Source organism: Lates calcarifer, linkage group LG11 (genome assembly GCF_001640805.2).
Source record: "Lates calcarifer isolate ASB-BC8 linkage group LG11, TLL_Latcal_v3, whole genome shotgun sequence".
In the NCBI taxonomy this organism is placed as follows: Eukaryota; Metazoa; Chordata; class Actinopteri; family Centropomidae; genus Lates; species Lates calcarifer.
In genome coordinates this window covers 222,536-247,622 of record NC_066843.1, presented here as the reverse complement: position 1 = coordinate 247,622, position 25,087 = coordinate 222,536, and the positions used below count along the sequence as shown (strand labels likewise).

Genomic DNA, 25,087 nt, shown 5'->3' with positions numbered 1-25,087 from the left:
CTAACAGGGTTTGACAGGGTCCTTTGTGACCATAATGGTCCAGGGTCAAGAACTAGGGTTAAGGGACTAAATAGGGATAGCATGGGTCTAAGTAAGGTCCAGCAAAGTCTCATAGGATCTAACTAAGGTTGAGTAGTTTCTTCCAGAGTCTTAGAGAGTTTATTTGGGAATTACAAGGATCTAACAGGATCTAACAGGATCTAACAGGGTCTAACAGGGTCTAACAGGGTCCTGACAGCCCCTGTGGGTCAGATAAACAGCAGCTCTGTATCTCAGATGTGATTCTGATCGTCGAACACTGAGGATGATGAGGAACAGAAACAGACACAATGAAGGCAAACACATCTGTTCTCAGCTGATAAGACCTGTAACAAAGAGACGCCCGTCCACCAATCAGCTGCTGCCGTCAACACACCCAACACCTGACACCGTCCACAGGAAAACACACATCTCCACTGAGTGTTTCCATTCACTCCACCTGTCTGAACATCAAACCACATCTCTTCTTTCTGCCATGTTTGAAGAAGATCTGTCAGTTATCTATTCGTAACCTTTGGCTGCTTGTAATTCAGTTTTTTTTAAAGGTTTAATAAAGTGTACGTCACATCCAGAGAACTGACACACAAACCTAACAGCACAACAACCACCAGAAGTGGACTGGAACAATAACTCAGGTCACCATGGTGACACAAACCACCAGAAGCTAATCAATGTTTATGTGTAAATGTCACTGTCCTCTGCTAAGATAAACACTGAAAATAAAAATATACAAGAGGAAGCTGAAAGTTCATCAGTCTGGCATTGGATGGATGGAACTAACTAATTAATTAGCTCACCTAGCGGCAGCATGTTTTAACGACAGCAGCTGTTGGTCACATGATGTCTGAGGACGAATGACACTGAGCTACTTCTTTAGTTACCTGTATTTACCTATATTTCTATATTACTAAAGTTCAGCTTTCTGTCAGTTTGTTCTCACAATCAAAGAACGATCGCATTGAAGATGTTCATTGCAAGATAGTTCACCCACTGACACACAAACAGGTGATCAGATAAGAAAGTCAGTGATCTGGTCATTGTACAATATCTTTCCAGCACAGAATTATTTTAGACAATTATTTCATGACGTGTATAATACAGGCTACACCTGGAGACCTCAGCGGTGGGTACTACAGTCCTAAACGATGCTCAGGTCACTGAGAAATGTTCTGGTGCTTTAGACGGGCTCTCCACAGCTGACAACCACTTCCAGTAACTCTACATATACTGCAACATAAATATGTTCCAGCTCCATGTCTCCACATCTGGTCAATATAAATAAGGAACATTAATTATAAATGAATATATTCACCATCCATAAGTCTATGAATATAATTAATCTCTATGGGGTAACTACACCACCAGAAAAAAGGTTTAGATGTAACTTCAAAATTTTAATTTATGCTTAAATTTATTGACTTGGTTTTATCCTTTAGTGCGTCAGTTCTGTTTTAGATACATAGCTGTGATGCATTTTTTATAATAACAGTGAATGAAATGACAACGTGATGAACCCACAGAGAATCAGCCTCTGCATCTGAAAGATCATCAGATTTCTTTTTGTTGTGCAGAACTACACATCCTCACAGCTCTGCGGTTATTTTACAACATTTAGATAGCGAGCTGCTCATGGTTTCATTACATAAAGAAAAATCAATATCATATTTGCAGTATTATATAAACTGAAGCTAAGAAAACAATTTTTTTAACTTATTGAATTAACTGTTGTATAAAGACCGTGAAGCTCGAAGTGGCCCCAACAGTACTGTCAGTAAAATACCTCTCTTTGCAGATGATGTTTTCATTTACACCTCAAAACCACGACAGAGTTTCCCTCATGTTCTCTGATCTGGATTAATGCCTGGACTGGACTGTGTTTTCTGTCCAAAAAAACATGTGGTGGAGCAGTGAAGTGGAAGTAAAAAGTCACAGGAAACTGAAGCACTAATACCTCGAGCTTGTATCTACATACTCGCCTACTACTGTGAGTTTCTCAGTGACGGTCGGTCCTGCAGATGGTTTGTTATTGCTGATCCCCCACGGCAAAAAAAACACACCACGTCTCTGAAACTGGGTCGCTCTACTTCTTCATTTCACAGTAAGGGAAAAAAACTACAACAGAAAAATGATGATTATTTCAGGATCTTGTGGCAGTAACGAGTTCATTCAGCGTCTGTGAATGATCCAAAAACTCTTCAGACTCAAACTGAACCATGAACTCAGCTCAGAACTTTTTCACATTATTAAGAGAAAATCACCTTTAATAAGAAGACAGATGATTTCTGTGAGCAGAGACTGAAAAGAGAGGGCATCCTGGACAGAGCTCGCCTACGGGAGCCCCCAAGGGACAGAAAACTTTAAAAGCATATCAGACGTGGAGCGATGTGGTGCAGAGCTGATTAAAGATTTATAACCTGATCTCACACTGATGCATCTCCCATCTCTCACTCTGTTCTGTATTTACTATAAGTGTCCCTGGACATAAACCTGCCTCTGATTTCCTGTTCATCCTCTGCAGGTGAAGTTATCACAGGTGCGACACCTGCTTACATCAGCAGACAGCCTCAGCCAATGGGAATCTCACTTTAACTTTATATTGTCTCTGAAATATTCTGCATTGACCAGTGAAGAACTGTATCAGGTGTAGACCTGGGTCAGATGTAGACCTGGTCAGCTTTAGACCTGGGTCAGCTGTACCTGCAGACACAGTACAGATCCAGGGTTGAGGGTTTGATTCCTGTCAGGCTTCACCTCCTGCAGCCGTGTTGCAGCTGAATGTCAGCAGCTCTTTGCAGCAGAACATTTCAGCTCTGATCAATTATTAAACAAACTTCTTCCATTATCTTCAGAATTCAGTCCATCAGCCTCTGACCTTTGACCTCTCACAGGCGTCAAACAGGCTTATTCGTTGATCAGAGAAAAAAACTCCTGCACAACCCAAGCTCCTGCTTTTTCAGCGTTTCATCATCCATCCATCATGGAAGCACCGTCAGACTCGACCTGCTGCCTGATAACAGAAACCATGTTTTTATCTCTAAGGTTTACAGATGTCTGGGACTAACCAAGGTCTCAAAAGGTCCTACGGGGTCTGAAACTGGTCTTATGGGTTCTAATTAAGATCTAACTAGGTCCTATCAGGATCTAAAACAGGTCTCACTGCATCTAAGTGGATCTACGTGGTTCTAACAGGATCTAACAAGGTCTAAAAGGATCTGACTGAGTCTTAGAGGGTCCAGCTAGGTCACATACAATCTAACAGAGCCCAGCAGGCTCTACCAGGTTCCTGACAGTGAACAGGAGGTCTGTTTTACATTTAAACATCTGGTTGAGCTCAGGAATAAACATATGAAATGACATTTTAGTTGTTTTTTGTGATTTGACATGAATGGAAGTGATGGAATGGAAGCTGAATTGATAGAATATCATATAGTGATGAAACTTTTTACACCTGGAGTAAAGACCTCAGATATTCACACAAAGTTAATAACAGATTGTATTTGAAGAAAAAATAATGATCGAAATTATATGGGAAAAAATATGACAACAATATTGTAGGTCTTAGTTTCTGGACCCAAACGGAGCTGGACTTTACTGGAAAGAGCCTTTTACAGGAATGAAACTGATGTCTGATTATTGTCATTACTGTTACATCTGGTAGTTTTTAAACAAACACTAACTTACTAATTATTAGAAAATAGTAAATGTCAAATATCAGGTTTTCAGCATGAATCCAGTGAATCCAGTGCAGGTTTGGAACTGGTTTTAAAGACCCGGTTCAGTCAGTCCCTTGAGGTAAATGAGGATGAATGTTGAATAGAAATTTCGGGTGAACTGACCCTTTAATAAGACGAGATTTGAGCTGATGACAGCAGCTCGTCGTCTCTCTTCAGGGTTCAGCTCTTTAATGTAACGAGGAGGACGGGCCTGACTAATATCTGAACACTGTTACATAACAGCAGAGGCTGAGACACACTCTGCTGTTTTCTTTTCATCCAACCATCTGGACGAGTTCAACTGAAGAGGAGGAGGAGGAGGAGGAGGAGGAGGGAGACTGAAGAGAAAAACCAGAGGAGTAAAAATAAAAACACTCCTGCAGCAGATTTTCTGTCCCGACTCTGTAACTTTAACTGTTTATTTTTTTATTATTTGTTATTTTCGTATTGTTAAAGCACTTAAGACAGATAATCACATGAGGAAATGGTCCAGCTCAAACCAACATCTCCATGATGAAGTCAAGCACCTCAACCAAATACAGTAAAAACAAAAACCTGCAAAAACACATGTGCTCCTTTAAAAAGATGGATTTTGTGCATAACATTCATAAAAGGCCTTGTTGAGGTCAGAGGTCAGAGGTCAGACCGCTCCGAGCTGACAGGAAGGCAACAGTTACTCAGATAACCACTGGTTACAACCTGCAGTCTGCAGATCATGTGTGAAGGCTGAAGCAGAGACAGCAGCAGGAGTCAGTCCTGTCAGCTGAGTTCACACAGAAACACTCCGTCGGCTCTGAATCAGGTGTAAACTACATGAAAACATTAAAACAGCTCAGCTGATCTCAGTCTGACAGATCTGAACCTTTGGGATGTGTTGGAGTAGGAGATTGTGATGAACCTGCAGCTGTGTGGTGCTGTCATGTTACTATCAGGCACAGGATGATCCTGGACGATCATCTTTAAGCTTTCCAACACACTGAATCACGAGGAAAACAAATAATAATATCAACTTTATACTTTGTCTTACAACAGGCTGCATCCAATAAGAAGATGGATTTTCTGTCAAATAAAATAAATTCTAATTTATTTGATCTGTTCCTTATGGGCTCCTCACTGAGCTGATTCTAAATAAACTGATACAGGACTGTGTGTTGGCTGCACAGATTTTATTAAGTCACTCATTAGGTTGATGATCAACTTATTGTTGATCAAATCGTCCCTGGTCAATATGAAGCAAACTGTCTGAGGAACGTTTCCAGCTCTTTGCTGAATCTGTGCTACGAAGAATTAACTAAGTTCTGCAGGTGAAAGAGAACTCAGCACTAACAAGGTGTACCTAATAAAGAGGACACATGTATTTATTTTGTTCTGTTGTTCTAAAACGTTGTGATAGTTTTCTTCAAATGTTTAAATAAAGAAAAAAAGACAGGAAGCTGCAGCCATTTTGGAAACTGAGAAGGAGGTCAGGAGGTCAGAGGAGGTGAGAGACGAACAGAGAGGAGTTTAAACCTGAACTGAACCTGAGCCACGACCTGTTAATAAAGTTCTTTATATTGAATCTGTAAACGTGAACACGAGTGTGTTTATGAGCAAATTAATCTGATTAATGTGAGTGACTGAGCACTGAGGCCCTGCAGGGTGAGGGAGGGTGAGACTGGAGGGGGGAGGGGGGGAGGAAAAGATGGAGGAGAGAGATGAGGGAGGGGGGATGGGTGATGATGGAGAGACCAGTACTTACAGGATGGGGGAGGGGAGAGAGGAGGGAGGGGGAGGATGAGGGGAGGAGGGCGGTATTCTGCTGCTGCACTGTAAAAATATCAACTGTTAAAATAAACTGTAAAATAAAGAGAATTCATCTCTCTCTCTCTCTCTCTGTCTCTCTCTGTCTCTGTCTCTCTCTCTCTCTCTGTCTCTCTCTCTCTCTGTCTCTCTGTCTCTCTGTCTCTCTCTCTGTCTCTCTCTCTCTCTGTCTCTCTCTGTCTCTCTCTCTCTCTCTGTCTCTCTCTCTCTGTCTCTCTGTCTCCTCTCTCTCTGTCTCTCTGTCTCTCTCTCTCTCTCTGTCTCTCTCTCTCTCTGTCTCTCTCTGTCTCCCTCTCTCTCTGTCTCTCTCTCTCTCTCTCTGTCTCTCTGTCTCTCTGTCTCTCTCTCTGTCTCTCTCTCTCTGTCTCTCTGTCTCTCTCTCTCTCTCTCTCTGTCTCTCTCTGTCTCTCTCTCTCTCTGTCTCTCTCTCTGTCTCTCTCTCTCTCTGTCTCTCTCTGTCTCTCTCTGTCTCCCTCTCTCTCTGTCTCTCTCTCTGTCTCTCTCTCTGTCTCTCTGTCTCTCTCTCTCTCTCTCTGTCTCTCTCTCTCTGTCTCTCTGTCTCTCTCTCTGTCTCCCTCTCTCTCTGTCTCTCTCTCTCTCTGTCTCTCTCTCTCTCTGTCTCTCTCTCTCTCTGTCTCTCTGTCTCTCTGTCTCTCTCTCTGTCTCTCTCTCTCTCTCTCTCTGTCTCTCTCTCTCTCTCTCTGTCTCTCTCTCTCTGTCTCTCTGTCTCTCTCTCTGTCTCTCTCTCTCTCTCCATCACGTTCTATTATTTTCCTCCTCGTTTTTATCCTCCTTTTCTCTTTCAAATCTTGTTTTTGTTTTTCTGGTTCTGTCCTCTTGTCCTTTTTATTCCTCCCTTTTCTTTTTTATTTTATTTTCCTTCCTCTCATGTCCTTCCTATTCTTTCCCTTTCCTCTCCTTTTTTATCCCTCCCTCCCTCCTCCTCTCTCATGTCATGCAGACTTAAATCAGGACGTTGACCTCAGGTGTCAGAGTGTGTTCTGATGCCAGCAGTGTGTGTGTGTATGTGTGTGTGTGTGTTTGCATGCATGAATACACACACTGTGTTTCTATGTGTGTGTGTGATAAACCATGCCAGCAGCGAGCCGTGTTACCCACAATCCACTGGGATCTCTGGCTCTACCCAGAGTCCATCTGTGCTCTCTGTGACCGGTCGCTGCAGCTCAAACACAAAATAATTCACCTTCAGTTCTTTTCATCAGACAAAAGCTTCTTTTATCCAACAACATTTATTTGTTCTGTCGCCGTCAGATTCTCCCTCCTAGTGTTTACAGATGCTCAGATGTCAGAGCCGCACACGAACGCACCATAAATCAGCAGATTATACGGATAGTTTGGGTGCTGGATTCTGATTGGCTGAGCTGCTGCATTGTAGAATAATCTATGAACACACGTGTGTGACTGAATTACTGCACCATTCACTTATTCACTCATTGATTCATTTAATTAATGCACAAAAAACAGGACAAACTGCACGAAGCCCAAACTACAATCAGAGAAGATGCTGGATTAAACCTCACCTGTTCAAACACCTGAACCAGCAGGAGGAGCTGACATCACTGAACAAGACTTCAACACCTGCACAGGTGATGGTCATAATCAGATAAATGTTAATGTTGCTGAGCTCAGTTTATACATCTGTGTGGGATCGATGTTGCTGTGAGCACCGCTCTGTAATTACACCACCTGAACACCAGATGGAGATTCTGTGCCACTGGTGTTCAACCAATGAGAGACATGTATGTACCGACCAATCGCAGTGATGATGTGTTTCTGTAGTCCAGTCCTGAAGTTAGCATCAGCCTGGTTCCTCCACAAAAAGCCAATGGGATTTTTTCATAGTGTTTTGGATTATTCCAGAAAATAAACAGTGAGCAGCTAAAGTTTCTGATCCTTCAGGTTTAGTTGATCAGATCATCTTCACAGATGAACACCACTGTTCTGATGTTTGAAGTAAGAAGCTAATGTTAGGCTATAAACCAACTACACCACGGTCACATGACGTCAACGTCTCCACCACTAAGCTTCCAACTGGTCATTTCATTTAGCTCTGAGCTCTTCTACAAAAGCCTTTCTTCTTAGAAAGTTAGTGAGAGTTTGAAAGAGCGTGAGTAGAAACACAACGAGGCTGTAAAGGTGGACTGGTGAGTAGATGGGTTTTCATGTTAACGTCCCCGACAACCTCTGTAGTCTCATTTAGACACTCGTTAGCAACCGCCTTTTTTAAGACACGTAAAAGCTTCAAACATCAGGAGTGGGGGATTTACTGACCCATTTTATGTCGGAGAATAAAACCTGAAAATGTCTTGAGCTTGTGTTAAAACCACAGACCTTATTTCAGACATTTAACCAGAAACACACTGACAACAGGAAGAGCTAACATGCTAACATGCTAACTGACTTCCTGGTTTTATGCAATGCATGCTGGGAAGTACCTGCAAATCAGCGAAAATAACTTAAACTGATGAGTTATGAAAACAAGTCACTAGAAATTTTGATTATTTATGTCAAAGAATAAGTTGTAGTTTTTACAGACTCAAGGAGAGAAGTCAACTACAACTCCCAGGGTGCATTTCACTGGCAAACGTCCAATCACTGAGCTTCATATTCTGGGTATGATTAAAGCTGAGAGTTTAAATGAATTAACTTTCTGATTCTGGATCAATTTCAGGTGAAATCAGTGAGTGTGGTGATGATGAGTTGCAGCCGAGGTTCATGGGAATTGTAGTATTTACCACCACCCCAATCCCCAAACTACAGAGAGAGAGAGAGTAGAAACAGAGTAGACAGAATAAAAGACGAGTGACATCAAACCATCCTGACACACACACACACACACACACACACACACACACTCCGTCTGTCTTGTTTCTTTATTTCTTTGGGTCTATAAATAAACGGTCAGACCGCCGTCGACTTGTTGTTCTCTGCTGACTGAGGAGACGCCAGAGGGACAAACAGAGGAAGGAAAGTGACAGAGGAGAAAAGAGACGGAAAGAAAGAGAGGGAGGGGGTTTTATGGGGTCTGGTAATGGACAGACGATGGGGGAGGGAGGATAGAAGATGACATGACTTCCTGTTGTCTCCTCGCACAGGTGAGGTCACCAGGTAACTGCAGGTAAACACCTGAGTTTAAGGTGAGAGGAGGCTGAGACGTCACACACACACACACACACACACACACACACACTCCGGTCGCCTGCCAGCCGCCACCCGACTAAAAGAGGAAGATTATCTATTGATTCCATGACTCATTGCATCCTGGGAAAAGAGTTAGATTACCCAGAGTGCCTCAGTGCAGCCTGCTCCTTCATCTCACTGCTGCACCGAGGGGCAGAGGGGGAGGATGAGGGATGGGGGGAGGGAGAGAGAGGAGGGAGGTGGTTAATAATTTCTATTGTTAATTTTAGTATTTAGAACTTTACAGCTGTTTATGAACATTATGAATAGTTTTCGTCTTAAAGTCGTCTGGTGGTCATGAATCAGTTTCCTGGTTCAGGTTCAGGGAAAGATCCTGTTTTGGTTTAATACAAACACAGATTTTGTTTTATCACCACAATAACATGGGGTCGAGTTATCAAATATTTTCCCAGCTACACTTTTTTCTATTTCTATTCAAATCTGACCTGTCCTCTGAAAATGTGGGAAATGTTGAAATGTTTGATCTGTGATAAAGTGTTAAAGGTTAAAATCCAGTCCATGAGCTGGAAGGACTGTTTGGTTTTTGTCCTTCTTTTAATGAGGTGATGCTTTTGAGTCTGTCCTCACACGACCCACAGTTACATCTTCTTGTTAAGCGACATCTAGTGGCTGCAGTGGTTATGACATGTGTTGAGTAGATGTCAGGACGTTGGGGATGGTTGGGTCGATCAAACCCGGGACATTTCCCGTCTGAACCTGATTTAACGAACAATTTTAGCCAAAACTGCAATCTTTTCCTGAACCTATCCGAACAGAGACCGTTCCATAACGTAAACCATATGTTTATTATGTACCGTTAAAATGACTGCTGAATTTTTATCGTGAGGCTCTGACTTTCACTACCTTTACATTAATATGTATTTATATATAATCAAGCTGTAAGACCATGCATTTCTACAAACCTTCTTTTTAATACCTGAGTCTGTCAAACTTTAAAAAACAAAAAACAGCTGTCTGAATAAGAAACAGTGGAAACTGAGCGTCTCAACATGAGGAGTTCCCCAGGGTAAAATCCTGGGCCCTCTGGTATTAAACATTTAATTATCCTACATTCCCTTCTATGTTTTCTATCTTTATATCTCGTTTTATAATTGATTTCTATCCTTTAAATTTAAACATCTGTATTTTGTGTTTGTGTGGTTTAAAACTCAAAATTCAAAAACTCAGTTTTAAAAAGAGAAAAACAAACTTAATCAAAAACCTAAAAAACAAAAAACCTTAGAAATCAGAGAATAAGACGCCACCCCCTGCATTTCATTTACTGCCTAAAACATCTGTTAAATTGCTCCAGCAGCACATCGGACTCAGCTTCAATAAAGTATTGGATCAAGTATTGATGAATCACAGCCAATAAGAATCAAGGCAGTGAGACACAATCAGGGCGACTCCACCGAGAACTGATCGTTGAATGTGATTAATTTTGTGATTTATTTAAAGTCGTGAACCTGTTTAAAGATAACTGTTCTCTGATCACATCTACGTTTTTTAAAATACATCTTAATTTTACAAGAACATCCTCACAAACTGAAAATGATCCCAAAGCTGCTTTAACAACAAACTGTGTTAAAATTTATTTAAATGAATCGTTCTTTGTCTGATGACGATCACAACGTCACAAAACTCAAAACATTTAAAAAGCAGTACTGTAAGGATTCATTAAACGATGTGTTTGTGTTTGTGAGGGAAACCAAACAGCTAATTAAGAAGATGAAGCTGTATTGGTTTATTGACTATTGGAGCCTCCAACACAGACTCACACAGATAAAGACACAATGACAACACACTAAAGGCATTAAATCTAATTCAAATAAAGATTTGAATCATTTGAATAAAAATCTGATAAATCCAAGTCAACTCAAAGGTGTTCAAGTCATTTCTTTGTCATGTCCAAGTCAAATTTCAAAGTCATTCAGTCTTGTCCAATCTGAGTCCTTCAAAAAGAAGTTCATGTTGAGTCGCGAGTCATCCAAAAACAAGTCTGAATCAAGTCTGAGGTCGTAGTCAAAAGTCAATTCTAAAGTCATTCAAGTTCAAGCAGTTAGCTGTGCTAATGAAGCTAACATAAAGTAACCACCTGAAACCACCACAAACGATCCTGAGAGAAAACTGAGCAGCATTAACGGGTTAAACACCAGCCCACTGCACAGGTGATTTAACCTACAGTCTGATCTCTGGACTCACCACAGTGTAGGTGCTTTAAGTACAAAGAAAAACTCATTTGTCCATCTATCGTTACGTTTAAATACTGTCAGTGTTTTATCAGGACCCGAGTCGTGGATATATATTTGCAGTGAAATCAACCTGCTCTTAAATATCTGCAGGATTAAATATCAATTTACAGCCTCATTAAGAGTGAACAAAGAGGAAAGTGTTATTAGAACCAAACGTCCTTCAGGATCAATTTCCTGTGTTCCTGAAACATTCAGGCGTCCTGATTCCACTTCCTGTCCCCCAGAGACAGGTAACATGTTACTGTGTGTGTGTGTGTGTGTGTGTGTGTGTGTGTGTGTGTGTGTGCATGTGCGCAGGTGATCATGACCTAAATCAGATTTTTCTCTCATACATGACACAGATCTGATTTCCTTTAACAGCAGCATGAGCTCAAAGAAACCCTGATTAAATTATGGTTAGAGGCAGAAACCTCTTCTCTCTGGCACAGTGTGACCTCATCGGTGCAGTGTGACCTCATCGGTACAGCGTGACCTCAGAGGACCCGCCCTCATTTTCAGCCAATAGGGAACAGGGAGGAACTTTGGTACCAGGGTATCTGACGACTTCTTCAGTCGTCCAGTCGTCCCCACAGACTCCGAGGTAAACGTTCTTGAGGCGTTTTGTTTTATTTGCCTCAGAGTTGTGTTTTTCTTTGAGTTTTGAGTATGAGGTAATGGTAGCACACGGCTCTGCTTCCTGTCAGACATTAGCTGCAGGATTCTATTTAAAGGAAGGGCACACTCCGGCTGAGGGAGGTGAGGCAGAGTTAGCACTACTTAGTTCAGCCATCTACCAACCTTTTAATGCCTTAATTCAATTCAATAACTGCCTGTAATGACTTTGGCCCGGGACTATTTATACTGCATTTCCTCAGAAGGATCTAATACTGAACCTCTGCACATATACAGCAGCAGAGCAGCGGGAGCAGACCTGAAAACAACCGTCAACCCACTGCCAAAGTGCTTTTCAGCAAGACACCAAATATAGGGAGAGCTTTTATCCCTTTATACCAACTGCACCAATTTAAATCCAACAAGCATCACTGTTTTTATACATTGGTAAACGTTTCTCAGAGGTGGAGCTGCTCTGGAGGCAGAAATAATCTTACTGGTTAAAGAGAACACAATAACACCAGTCACGAAATGTGATCCAGATTTAAATACAGCTGATAAATCACCTTTCAACAACAATGAAATATGGTGCGTTCAATTTACATCGGAAGTTGGAGCTGGGGGTGACGTCACCTCCCAGTTGACGGTCAGAAAAACATGGACGCTCACAGAGCCTTAGTTTAGACTTCAAACAAATCTGCTCCACCTGAAGAACACCTCAGTTGTTAACATTAGATTTTAACACAAAAACGGTCTTAAAAAGCCGTTCAAATAAAAAAACTACATCAACTACAACTCCCAGAATTTTTTCAGTAACTTCAGTAAAGACCATCCAATCACAGAGCTCTGATCCTGGATCAGTTTGTGATGAATTCAGTAACCATGGGGACATATTCCAGATTTCCATCACCGCTCTGATTCACACCTGTGACTGCCGCTTTATCCACGGCAACAGCAGCTGAGGCTCATGGGTATCTTAGTGTTTGGATCACAAAATAAAAAATAAACTGAAATAACTAAAACTGGTGCTTAGAGAATAAATCATTGACAGAAAATGTTAAAATGGGAATTTAAAGTGGATAAAAATACCGAAATAACCAAACCAAACATTTGCAGGTCTGTTGCTGGGAAACAGTTTTGTTTTTTTCTGATGTGTAAAAACAGATTAATTCAACATGTAACTGATGATTATAACTGTAAGATTTCTATTTTCTGGAAGCTTCGTGATCACCATCCATCACCCTGAGCCAGATGACAGGAAAATGACTCAGGACACCACCTGACACCTTTTCCTATCAGACCTGTGACATCAGCGTCAGCATCACCGCCCCGCCTACGTTTCCCATCAGCCCATAGGCATGAGGAAACAGAGACGAGGACCTGACCCTGGCCTGAATTCAACAGAGAACCATCAAGCTGATATCTCTCCCCACCGCTGACTGATTAAAATGAGCCGCCGCCGTCTGATTGGTCGAACAAATTAATTAATATTTAGAGGCTGAATGAATAAAATGAATCAGAGGAGGAGGAGGAGGAGGAGGAGGACGTTCGCTGCTGTTACGAGGCTGCTCACTGAGCTGTGGAGGGGGGAGGGGAACATCTATAATACATGAGCACACACACACAGATAAAACACACACAGGAAAGAGGCCAGGATGATTTCAGGGCCATTAAATGGAGATGCTGCCATAAATCACATGACGAGCCTCCTACTGACCAATCAGCCCACACACGCGCACACACACACACACACACACACACACACACACACTGTCTTCAGTCAGCATGTTCAATATTACGTGGGAGGAGTGTGTGTTAGCTTCTGTATCTTCTTTATTCTGAGGAACCTGTTTTTAGTCCTCTCAACATTTTTGTGAAATTCTGTTAAAGAAGCGAAGTGAGGACGTGTTGGGACGTTTATGACGAAGTGGGGACAGCAGCACGAGGACGTCAGAATCAAATCTGTTAATCCCACATGGAAAACTGTTACACTGCTTCATTTCACATATACAAATATTATAATATATAAGTAACAATAAAATCCTCCATCTTCAAAATATTAAATATAGTAAAATAGAAACACTCTGTCAATAGTAGACAATATTATGACATAGTTAATATTTACAAATTGTGAAAACACGTTGGGAAAAGTATTCATTTTTTTTATAAACAAGGACAATTTTTTTCAGGGAATTTGAGGATGTTTCTGAAACATGAGGACATTTTGGAAAAGTGATGATATTTTTGGAATTTTTTATTTTATTTTATGTTATTTAAGTCCTATTTATATTATTCATCAATTTATATATATTGTCCTGTTTATATCTTGGTTGTATTTACTAAATATTCATGACTTCATTATTGATACCACTTTCTGTTTTTGCTGCTGCAACGATGTAAATTTCCTCACTGTGGGACTAATAAAGGATTATTTCTATCTTCTATCTTGAGCTTTTATCTCCTGTTTTATGAATTCAGATTAATAATTTACAGCTTTATCCATCCTCTGTAGGATGTATAGACAGGATTCCTACAGAGACTGAGCTTTTTATTAAAGAGTTTAGTTTAACCAGAAACATCTCTATATATCTCTACCAGACTCCATTGACAAAAACAGGGATAAAACCAGGAGCTGCTGGAATACCACTGAATACCACTTTCAGTGGTGGAAGAAGTAATCAGATACTTTACAGAAGTAAAAGTACCACACTATCAATCACCATCAAACATCAGCGTTCTCCTTTAAGACTGAAGATTCTGGAGTTAGAGGTTCAGTTCAGGGACTCTGGTGTGTTTCCTGACGATGAGTACAGCAGAGTGTGTTTGAAAGGAGGAAGTGGAAAATCTAATTCGACCACAATCGAATCTAAATCAACTGCATCTCACCTCCGACTGAGTGAAACCATCTGAGCTGGAAACTAACGTCTGCTGCAGAGACAGAGATTAACAAAGAAAAACAGTAATGAAGCCACAGCAGCCACAGGCCAGCAGAGACCAGCAGAGACCAGGCAGAGACCAGCAGAGACCAACAGAGACCAGAGAGACCAGCAGAGACCAGGAGAGACCAACAGAGACCAGGAGAGACCAGCAGAGACCAGGAGAGACCAACAGAGACCAGCAGAGACCAGTAGAGCTCATATAAGAGCAGAGTATCGTCAGGATGTGAAAGTGACCTCCTGTGCGCCGGCAGTAATGGAAGGTTTGCCCTTGACTTGGCTGAAGGATGGCCACTGGCACACACACACACACACACACACACACACACACACACACACACACACACACACAGATGAGCTAGCTATCATTAGCATCCAGCCCGTAGCCAGGAACATATTTTCAGAGCGAGCGCCGAGCAGCTGCAGTGTTTTCTGAACGACACTGAAGAGAGGAACCAGGTGTGGAGCCAACAGTCTGCAGGCTGTGATTCCACCTCAGCAGGTGAGATTATTGATTACCTGATCAGTGGGCGGAGTCTCTGCAGGCTGCTGGCATCAGTTTGTTCTGTGTAGTAATCTGTACAGAAACACCTGAGTCATCAGAAACAGTTTTAAAGTGTCTGGACCTCCTGCAGCCGGAGTCCTCGCTGAGACCAGGAACACTATTACTCCTGTACCTGTGGTGCGTTCAAGTTACATCAGAAGTCTGAACTGAGTTGAGAAGTCAGAAAAACATGGCCGCCAGCAGGTCTCTGCTTTCAGAGAAGCAAAACAAACCTGCCATGAAGGTGAACTGAGTCAGTCATATCTCAGACTAGCTGTTGTTAGCAACAGTTGCTAACAGCGCTCTACAAACAGCGTAGCAACATGTCCACAGATAAACCTGAACAGTTCTCTGTGTCTGACTGACTTCATGTAAACTAATGAGACTGAGCTGCTATAAACAGGAACATTAGCAGAGAGTTCACTGCTGCTGATGAGGAGCAGCCATCTTGGATTCTGATGTCGGGGTTGGTGGGGTTGCTCTGACTTCAGGAGGCGTTCAGGTTCAAACTTCTGACTGGGAACTCAGAAATTCAGACTTCAGAAAAGAACTGGAACGCACCAGTAGATCATGTCTGATAAAATCCAGAACTGACAAAATCCTGCTCACTGTCTTCAGATCAGTTAAAGGTCTGGGTTCTAACTTCCTCTCTGATCTGAACACTGAGCCCTCAGTTCATCAGACACTGGTCTCCTGACTGTACAGGTAAAGACTGCAGGTAAATATGGAGAAAACCCTGCTCAGAATTTTCTTATGCATAAAGACAATTAATGGATCAGTTGTCTAGTAAAATCTCAGACAACGGTAAAGTTTCCAGCTCCCAAACTGGTCAGACCAACACCAGACATTCACTTTACCGTGAAAAAGATTCAGGAAACAAAAAAATCTTCACGTCTGTGAAGCTGGAGCCAGAAACCCAGTCACTCAAAACCATTAATTTATCACCAAAATAGTTTCTCATTGACTTTCTGTTGATCAGTTAATCAATGAGATGGATCAGTCAGCTGCCATCGTCACACCTGCACCTCCTGTTGTTTCTCTGAGCAAACAGTCATGACTTCAGCACATGATGCTAACTGGCTAACAAAGGCTAACATGCTAACTATCACCCTCTCATCTTAGAAAAACAAACCTGATTCATCTGAAAATGATTCGGAGAGGAACGGATCATAAACCTGAATATTTCCACAAATAAACAACAAACATCAGATAATGTGAGTGAACGTGAAGACCTTTAATTTGAAAGTGTCAGACCACAGGAAGTGTCAGCCTGCTGCAATCAAGGTGCCCTTGAGCAAGTCACTACAGAGAGAAACGAGACGACAGCAGCCGGCCGTCTGTCTGCGGCAGGTGTGTGTGTGTGTGTGTGTGTGTGTGTGTGTGTGTGTGCTGGGTAAATAAAGTCAAACAAACACTAAACTAAACACACCCCACCCACCTGGTGCCTCCAGGACGACAAAGCAAACCAACCGTCACAGCCTGAACACACTGTTCATCCCGTTCTCTCAGGTGAGCTCGTGTCCATTTCACACTTTGTTCCAGATTAAAATGTCTCAGCACTTGATTGGTCAGATTTCCATCTAATGTTCTGATCTACTTCCTGATCTCCAGAGGATGGACCTTTTGGATTTAAAGCTTCCAACTAGTCATTTCATTTAGCTCTGAGCTCTTCTACAAAAGCCTTTCTTCTTAGAAAGTTAGTGAGAGTTTGAAAGAGCGTGAGTAGAAACACAACGAGGCTGTAAAGGTGGACTGGTGAGTAGATGGGTTTTCATGTTAACGTCCCCGACAACCTCTGTAGTCTCATTTAGACACTCGTTAGCAACCGCCTTTTTTAAGACACGTAAAAGCTTCAAACATCAGGAGTGGGGGATTTACTGACCCATTTTATGTCGGAGAATAAAACCTGAAAATGTCTTGGAGCTTGTGTTAAAACCACAGACCTTATTTCAGACATTTAACCAGATCAATGCTGCAGCTCTGTGTAAAAACATCATGTAGAGAATCATCAGTCAAATCTGATAAAAAACTTCTTGCTCATGAATAAATTTGTGTTAAATCAAATTACCACAGAGCAGATCTGAGGTCAGGTCAGTTTTAAAACATATTAAACACTAAATATGTCAGCCAAAAAGATTTAGATCCAGTCAACAACAAAACCTCACAACTGACTGATCTGATTTACACTAAAGAATAAAACAGAATAAAACAGAATAAAACAGAATAGAATAGAATAGAATAGAATAGAATAGAGCGTGTGACCCTCACAATAAGGTTGTAAAATGCTCTGAAGGAAATGTACATTTAAATATCTATAACTTCATGACGACTGAGCTAACTCCTCCATCTCCTGAGGAAGACCATGTGATATGATCAAAAGCTCCAGACCAGACACTAAACGGACCATATGGCAGGTCAGGTCAGATCTGATTGATTTCATTTTACTGAACGACGAGCACATAGCTTTATTTTCTTCCATTTGACACCACTGAGAGCGAATTATGTCCCTGCTTACCCCCCTGAACCCCCCCAACCCCCCCGACCCCGTACCTCCTGGTGTAATCAATGAGATTGAAATGGGATATGGTGCAGCAACACACACACACAGCTAAGCAGTATATTACCCAGCGGCCTTTTCCATTTACATAAAATCCTCATCAGTGGACACCAGTAAGACCAGTAACAACAGTATAACCGTGGAACCAGTCTGAGGTGAGACGTGGAGATCAAACACACCCACAGGACAAATTTCCAACCAGGCACCAACCAAACTCTGTACGATGTTCATTTAACAAAGAATCACGTCACTGCTCAGCCTTCATAAAAACTGCTGAAACTTAGTCTAAACACAACTTAATCAACTTAACATCTCCACATAAAATCAATAAATGCAATCTGAAAATTGTCCCCTGGAGGAGGACCAGAAACATCTCTATATATCTCTACCAGACTCCATTGAGAAAAACAGGGATTTAACCAGGAGCTGCTGGAATACCACTGCCTCCATCTGTTAGTGTGTCTGTGTTACTGTGTGGTACTTTTACTTCAGTAAAGTATCTGATTACTTCTTCCACCACTGAGAGTCTCACAGTAACACAAACACACTAACAGATGGAGGCAGTGGTATTCCAGCAGCTCCTGGTTAAATCCCTGTTTTTGTCAATGGAGTCTGGTAGTGATATATAGAGATGTTTCTGATTAAACTAAAAGGATCTTCCTCTTTAATAAAAAGCTCTGTCTCTGTAGGAATCCTATCATAATCTGTTAGTTTTGAATTATAGCCACCTCCAAACAGAAACACCCTTCTTGGACCTTCTGACTTCCTGTCTAAATGATGTTTCACTGCAAATTGAGACCACACTGCTGCAGACAGTGGAGGTGGTCTAACATGACAAAGCATTGTGCTGCAGCAAGTAACAGTGATGCAGCGGTTTTCTAATACCCCCCCCCCGTCCACCAATCCTCCCCTCCCCCAGGTGAAGTTCTGATGCCCCAGAATCAGCTCAGAGGATCTGCTTCTACATATCTGAGTTTTATCTCTTCAAACATTTAACTCACTCAGACCTTCATCAAGTAAAATGTGTTTTCTGATTTTCTAATAAACTGAAAATCTGATTTATGTTATTATTTTTATTAAGAACTGTAAAAAATCCTGCATCTGACCTGATTTTTTAATATTTAAAATCAGTTTGATTAAAAATATAAAATGAAACAAGAAAATGTGGGAATTTGTTCTGAAAGCAGCTGGAGTCAGATTCTGTATAAATAAAATAAAACTTTAGACTCGATCACAAACTAAAACAATTTTTCTGCCATAACTGATTAATGTGAAACATCTAATGAGTCCTCCAACACGTACAATCATCATTTCTTTCCTTCACTTAAATGCGACTAAGAAGGGCATTTAATAAATTAGCACCCCTACTGGCAGCAGGAGGTATTGCAGCTTCATTGTCACAGTAACAATAATAAACACAAACAGTTAATGTGATGGAACTTTGTTAGGTTTAAGAAAAATGTGAAAGTCCTGGGTTTTAATTGACCAAACATCCACCTATTGACCAACGTCCTCCTGGCGCAGACTTTTTCGCTCTTTATACAACATCTACTTAACAGATGTCATAATTACTACGGCCACTAGATGTCACTTCACGAGAAGACGTAGCCGTGGGTCATAACAAGCTGCTGCGAAAACATTGTATGTTCAGTTCTTATACTGCAGAGGAACTTTAAATAAATGTAACAGAGTAAAAAAGTAAAAATATTTGTAGTGACATGATGGAACTTCATGTTAAAGGAACATTGCACAGTTTTATTTGCAGCTTTGCAGCCTGTGGTGTGACTGTGGAGTTTGTTATTCCAGGATTTCAGTCTCTTTTACGGCAAACGTTCAGACTCGTGTGAACTCGGAGCAGAGGAGGAGGAGGAGGAGGAGGAGGCAGCGTCACTGTGATGTGGACGATTACATAAAAATATAATTATTACTACCGAGTCGCTGCTGCTGCTGCTGCTGCTGCTGCATGATACAGCAGCATCTGTTACCGGCAGGATTACGTGAGCCAGAGCCGGATTTCACTCCAGTGATCATCCAACATGGCCGACAGGAGAGGAGGGGGAGAACGAGGGAGTCATAAAAAAAAAGGATGCTGACCGGAGGAACGAGCAGATTTACTCATCATGAAAGAATAAGACTCTGTGGTGACTGTTTCACACAGAGGATGGACAGAATAAACGTCTTCAGAGTGAAAGAATGCAGCAGAGAGCGAGAGAGGATGGAGGGATGAGGGAGAGAAGACAGAAGAGAAAGAAAATGAGATGGATGGATGAAGGAATGAGGGTGGGAAGAGAGGAGAAATAAGGGATGGACACAGGAGAGAAAAGGGAGGAGGGGGAGGATGGAAACATGAAGGGATGGGTGGATAAAGGAAGGGAGGGATGGAGGATGGTAGGATGATGGAGGGATGAAAAGAGGACAGGAGGACAGCTGGAATAAGAGAAAAAAGAAAAGTGCAGAAAGAAAGAGGAGAGACAAATGAAGCGATGAGAAGTGGGTGATGAAGGATGGAGGGAGGAGTGGGGGATGGGAAGACAGGAGGAAAACAAGAGATAGAAAACCAAAATGAGAAGTGATGGATGGAGGGAAGCTGAGAAAGGAAAGAGGAAAGAGAGGTGAAATAATGGATGGAGAGAAAAGGAAAGCAGAAAAGAGGAATAGAGGAAAAGATGGAGGGATGAAGGATCAGATGGGGGAGGAAAAATATAAAAATAAGGAGTGAAAGGACAGGAGAGAAGATGGAAATGGGAAAAGATGGAAGGATGGAAAGAAGAATGAAAGAAGGAATGGAGGAGAGAGATGGGACACAGTAATGATGGAGCAGCAGATGATGAAAGGATGATGGAGGGATGGATGAGGACAGAAAACATTTACTCAAGTACAAATCTACTCAAGTATTCGTTCTGTAATCTGATTTTTTTTTTAATTTTATTTCCTGTTTATCATGTGACGACCCCTCAGATTTATCTGGTGACTCTTTGGAGGCCCCTGACCCCTAGGTTGGGAATCACTGGACTAAGGAGGTGGGCGTTTTTTTAAAAAAATGCAAAATCACGATCAAGAAAATCCCGACAGGAACCAGCCTGTGCTTTAATCTGAGTGCTCCCCCTGGTGGTTGGCTGCAGTAGTAGTGGGTCATAAGCCCCGCCCCCTCCATGTTAAACTCAAACACGACAAAAAAAAACCTGAATATGGTTTCTGTTGATTCTAAACACCGCTGGTGTAAGTTCACTTTGCTTTTAATTATTTATTTGATGCTATGAAAAGCAGGACAGAGACTCCATGATGGAAACATGTGATGTCATTTGGCCAATCAGACGATGACTTCATGTTTCGTGAACGTAGCATCGACGCACAACGTCAAAGTAAATGTTATAAAATATCACGATATTTATTTGCTTTATGTGCTAAAGATGATTCATGATGTAAACTACAGGAAGTTCTTCTATTTTGATACTTTAACTACAGGAAGTTCTTTTATTTTGACACTGCAACTACAGGAAGTAATGAGGTATTTTATTGCTACAGTGTCTAATGTATAATGTATAATCGTGGTAGAAAGTGCTGATAGAAGAAGAAGTGTTTGATATGAACACTAACGACCTCCTCTTCTTCTGTGGTGGTTTAACGGCAGCGAGCGGAGAATCAGCTGTTTATCAGGAAACGAGACGTCGTTTGACGCTGAAACAGTTTGTGGTTTTTCTTGGATGAGAGGAAGGAGGGATGGAACAGAAAGAAGAAGAAGAGAATGGTGGAGGGATGAAAAGAAGGAGAGGGAGGAACAGGTGAAGTGATGGAGCAAGATGATGGAGAGATGGAGGGATAGCTGAGGGATGAAGGATGGGAAGAAAGAGGAAAGGATGGCATAGAGATATTGGTGGATGAAGGTAGGGAAGGATGGAGTGATAGAGGGAGAAGAAGGAGGGAAGAAGATGGAAAGAAAAAGTGAAGACAAGGAAGGAGGGATGAGGGTAGAAGAAGGAAACAAACTGGAGGGATGGAGGAAGAGAGAAAATAAAGGAGATGGAGAGAGGGAGAGAGGAGGAGAGGAAGAAAGAAGAAGGAAGAAGGGATGGATGGATGGAGGAAGGAATAAATGGAATGGAAGCAGTGGAAGATGGAGGAGGGATGGAAAAGGAGGGATGGATGGATGGATGGAGGATGGAGGAGGAGGGGGGAGGGGATGGATGGATGGATGGGGATGGAGGGATGGATGGATGGATGGATGGGATGGAGGGATGGAGGGATGGGATGGATGGGGGATGGAGGGATGGAGGGGGATGGATGGATGGATGGAGGGATGGGAGGAGGGATGGATGGATGGATGGATGGAGGGATGGAGGAGGGATGGATGGATGGATGGATGGATGGAGGGATGGAGGGATGGATGGATGGAGGGATGGATGGAGGGATGGAGGGATGGGGAGGGATGGATGGATGGAGGGGATGGAGGGGGGGGGGGGGGGGGGGGGGATGGAGGGAGGGATGGAGGGATGGAGGGAGGGATGGAGGGCAGTGCGGTAAACTCCTGGCGGATGCTGAGGCTGTCACTTTTTTTTAATGCAAATTACCTCCACACACACACACACACACACACACACACCACACACACATTCTCCAGTCAGCTGCTGATTTATTGATCAGTTATTATTGATCAGCCCCCCCCCCAAAAATATATATATATATATCTGAGACACAGAGACAGAAGGAGGGAGAGAAACAGAGGAAAATGGAGGTGAAGAAAAAATGAAACTGAATTAAAAGAGAGAGAAAGAAAGATGATTGATAGATTGATAGATAGATGATTGATAGATGATTGATTGATGATTGATTGATAGATAGATGATAGGTAGATGATGGATTCTGTTCGTCTCTGTCTGACGCGAACCCGGTTGAACCCGGGTGGTTGTGGTGGTGGCGGGAGGCGCGTGGAGCTGCTGCAGAGTTTGAGCTACTGATGTGACCCCCCCCCCCCCCAAAACCACAATCCGCCCAAACCGCCAACATCAGCTGTTCGTTCGAAGCGGCGCCGCACCGCATCTCTCCGCATTTACCGCACGCGTTAAAACCTCCCGGTCTCACCCGGTGCAGAGCCACAGTCATAAAATGGGTGAGGCTTTGGTACAGCGAAGGGGACCCCCTCCCCCTCCCCTCCCCTCCCCCTCCCCTCCCCCTCTCACTATCAGCCGTACAGGAGCGGCAGGAACCACGCGGTAAAGCGGCAGATTAAGCTGCATCCTCTGCGCCCTGATTCCTCCTCCATCCCGCCGCGGATCGATCGCTCTCCTCCCGCCTGATCGGGACCGATGCTCCACATTCACGCGGCTCTGTATCAGGGAGGAGGCGCGCGCTGGCTGCAGGCTGCGGCCTCGGAAAAAAAATCACTGCATTTTGGTCCGCGGCTCATTTCAGAGTCCGCTCTCCTCCTCCTCCTCCTCCTCCTCCATCCTCCTCTCCATCAGGTCATCCAGGCACGCAGGCACGGACATGCAGGGCTGAATTAGCATGGACGGGAGCGTTTTGATTTTTCCAGCTCCGCCATCCTCCGCGCCGCGCAGCATGAGGAGCAGGGCCTCTGCGTCTAACGCGCCGAGACGCGCTCATATACCGGTGATTAACGGCGGAAAACACCGAGAATAAAGGAGCCCGCGCTGTAACAGTGACCTCCAGCCGGTGCGCTCCTCAGCACAAACCAAACATCCACTCACACCGACACTACATCAATCAGATGCCTGAGAAAAGCCTCCATTTCAGGCTCCGTCCTGTCCCCGCTCTGCAGCGGCTCTCACATCACTCAGTATTCACAGCATGAAGAGGCAGAGCCGCAGCACAACCCGCCGCCAGACCTCCTCCGCAGAGGCGCTAAAACCTGCTCTAATGTGGCCTTTTAGCGGCTTTTATCGCCCCGCACCCGCACCGCACCGCACCGCACCGCTCACCTCCGGATGCAGCGGGAGGAGAGGCGGCGAGGCCGTGAGGCTGCGGCGGCTCCACAGGGAGGAGGAGAGAGGAGGGGGGAGGAGGTGGTGGTGGAAAGATGGAGGCCGACACGGATGGAGAAAAGAAAGAGGGAAAATGAGAGCTTACGCTTCGCAGTTCCGCCGTACGGTCCTTCATGGTGTCGCCGCGCCGAGCTGGCTGCTAGACAACGGAGAATCGGCCCTGGTCCGGGAGGGGAGGGGGGAGGTTTCCAACACCGCGTCGTTCGTCGTTTTGCGCTCCGAGATTCCCCAAGAAGATTTTTCCTCCGTTTGTCCTCCTCTTCGTGTTTCACTTCTTCTTCGCTTCCCCTGAACAGCGGAGACAGAGATGGAGGGAGGAACAGCGCGGTGTGACGCGTCTCCGCCTTCTGCTGCTTCTCAGGTATTTTTTATCCGCGCGGTGACGGCGCGTTCAAACCCTCCTCCTCTGCTTTTTCCTCCTCTTCTTCTTCTCTTCTTTTTGAATCGTGCCTCTCCGCCTCTCTGGCTCAGGCTGGGCCCCTTTCGGTCCGCGCGGCTTTCTCCTCTTCCTCCTCGGTGCGGTCGCAGTGTGGCCCCGCAGCGCGCAAAGCAGCAGCAGCCCGGCAGGAAAACCGACCGAGAGAGAGAGAGAGAGAGAGAGAGAGAGAGAGAGAGAGAGAGAGTGGGGGAGGGAGGGAGAGAAAGAGGAGGAGGGAGGAGGGAGGGAGTGTGGTACTGATGCTGCAGAAAAAGAGAGAGGAGGGAGGAGAGGGGAGGGGAGGGGAGGGGGCGATGCGGAGGGGATGGAGAGGCAGTGCGCAGGCGCCAGATCCCCCCCTCCCTCCATCTCTACCTGCTGCTGCCTCTCCCCTCCCCCTCCCTCTCCTCTCCTCCGCCCTGCCCCCCCTCCCCCCACTCTCCCTCAGTGTCTCTCACCCTCTCTCTCTCTCCGCAGCAACAGGGAGGTGTGTGTAGCTTCAGGTGAATCAGGATCAGGATCAGGTTTGGGGGGTGGGGGGGGTGGACAATCTGTTCATTCTGTCCTGGGGGGGGGCTATACCTAGCTATACCTACAGTGGCAAAAAATGAAGTGTACCCAGGGAATAAAAAGCTTTTAATAACAAACACAATCTGTTTTAACTAATGACACAGTTCCTCAGTGTGTCCTCCAGGATAATGTCAGGGCCTGTTCACCAGCTGAACGTCAGAGTAAAGGACCAGAAAAAGATATAATATGACCACAAAGAGATATAATACGACCACAAAGAGATATAATACAACCACAGAGATATAATACAACCACACAGAGATATAATACAACCAAAGAGATATAATACAACCACAAAGACATGTAATACGACCACAAAGAGATGTAATACGACCACAAAGAGATATAATACGACCAAAGAGAGATATGATACGACCACAAAGAGATATAATACGACCAAAGAGATATAATACAACCACACAGAGATATAATACAACCAAAGAGATATAATACAACCAAAGAGATAT

The 25,087-nt window shown here is 43.5% G+C and overlaps 1 protein-coding gene across 1 annotated transcript in view; it reads right to left on the bottom strand.

Moving 5' to 3' along the window:
* stx1b (syntaxin 1B) overlaps window positions 1–24,302 on the bottom strand; it is a 52,250-nt gene extending 27,948 nt beyond the window's left edge. Inside the window, exon 1 of the mRNA XM_018688123.2 lies at window positions 23,718–24,302. Within this exon, the coding sequence (XP_018543639.1) occupies window positions 23,718–23,747 (30 nt within the window). The 5' untranslated portion in view covers window positions 23,748–24,302. The remainder of the gene's footprint in view (window positions 1–23,717) is intronic.
* Window positions 24,303–25,087: the final 785 nt, after the last annotated feature.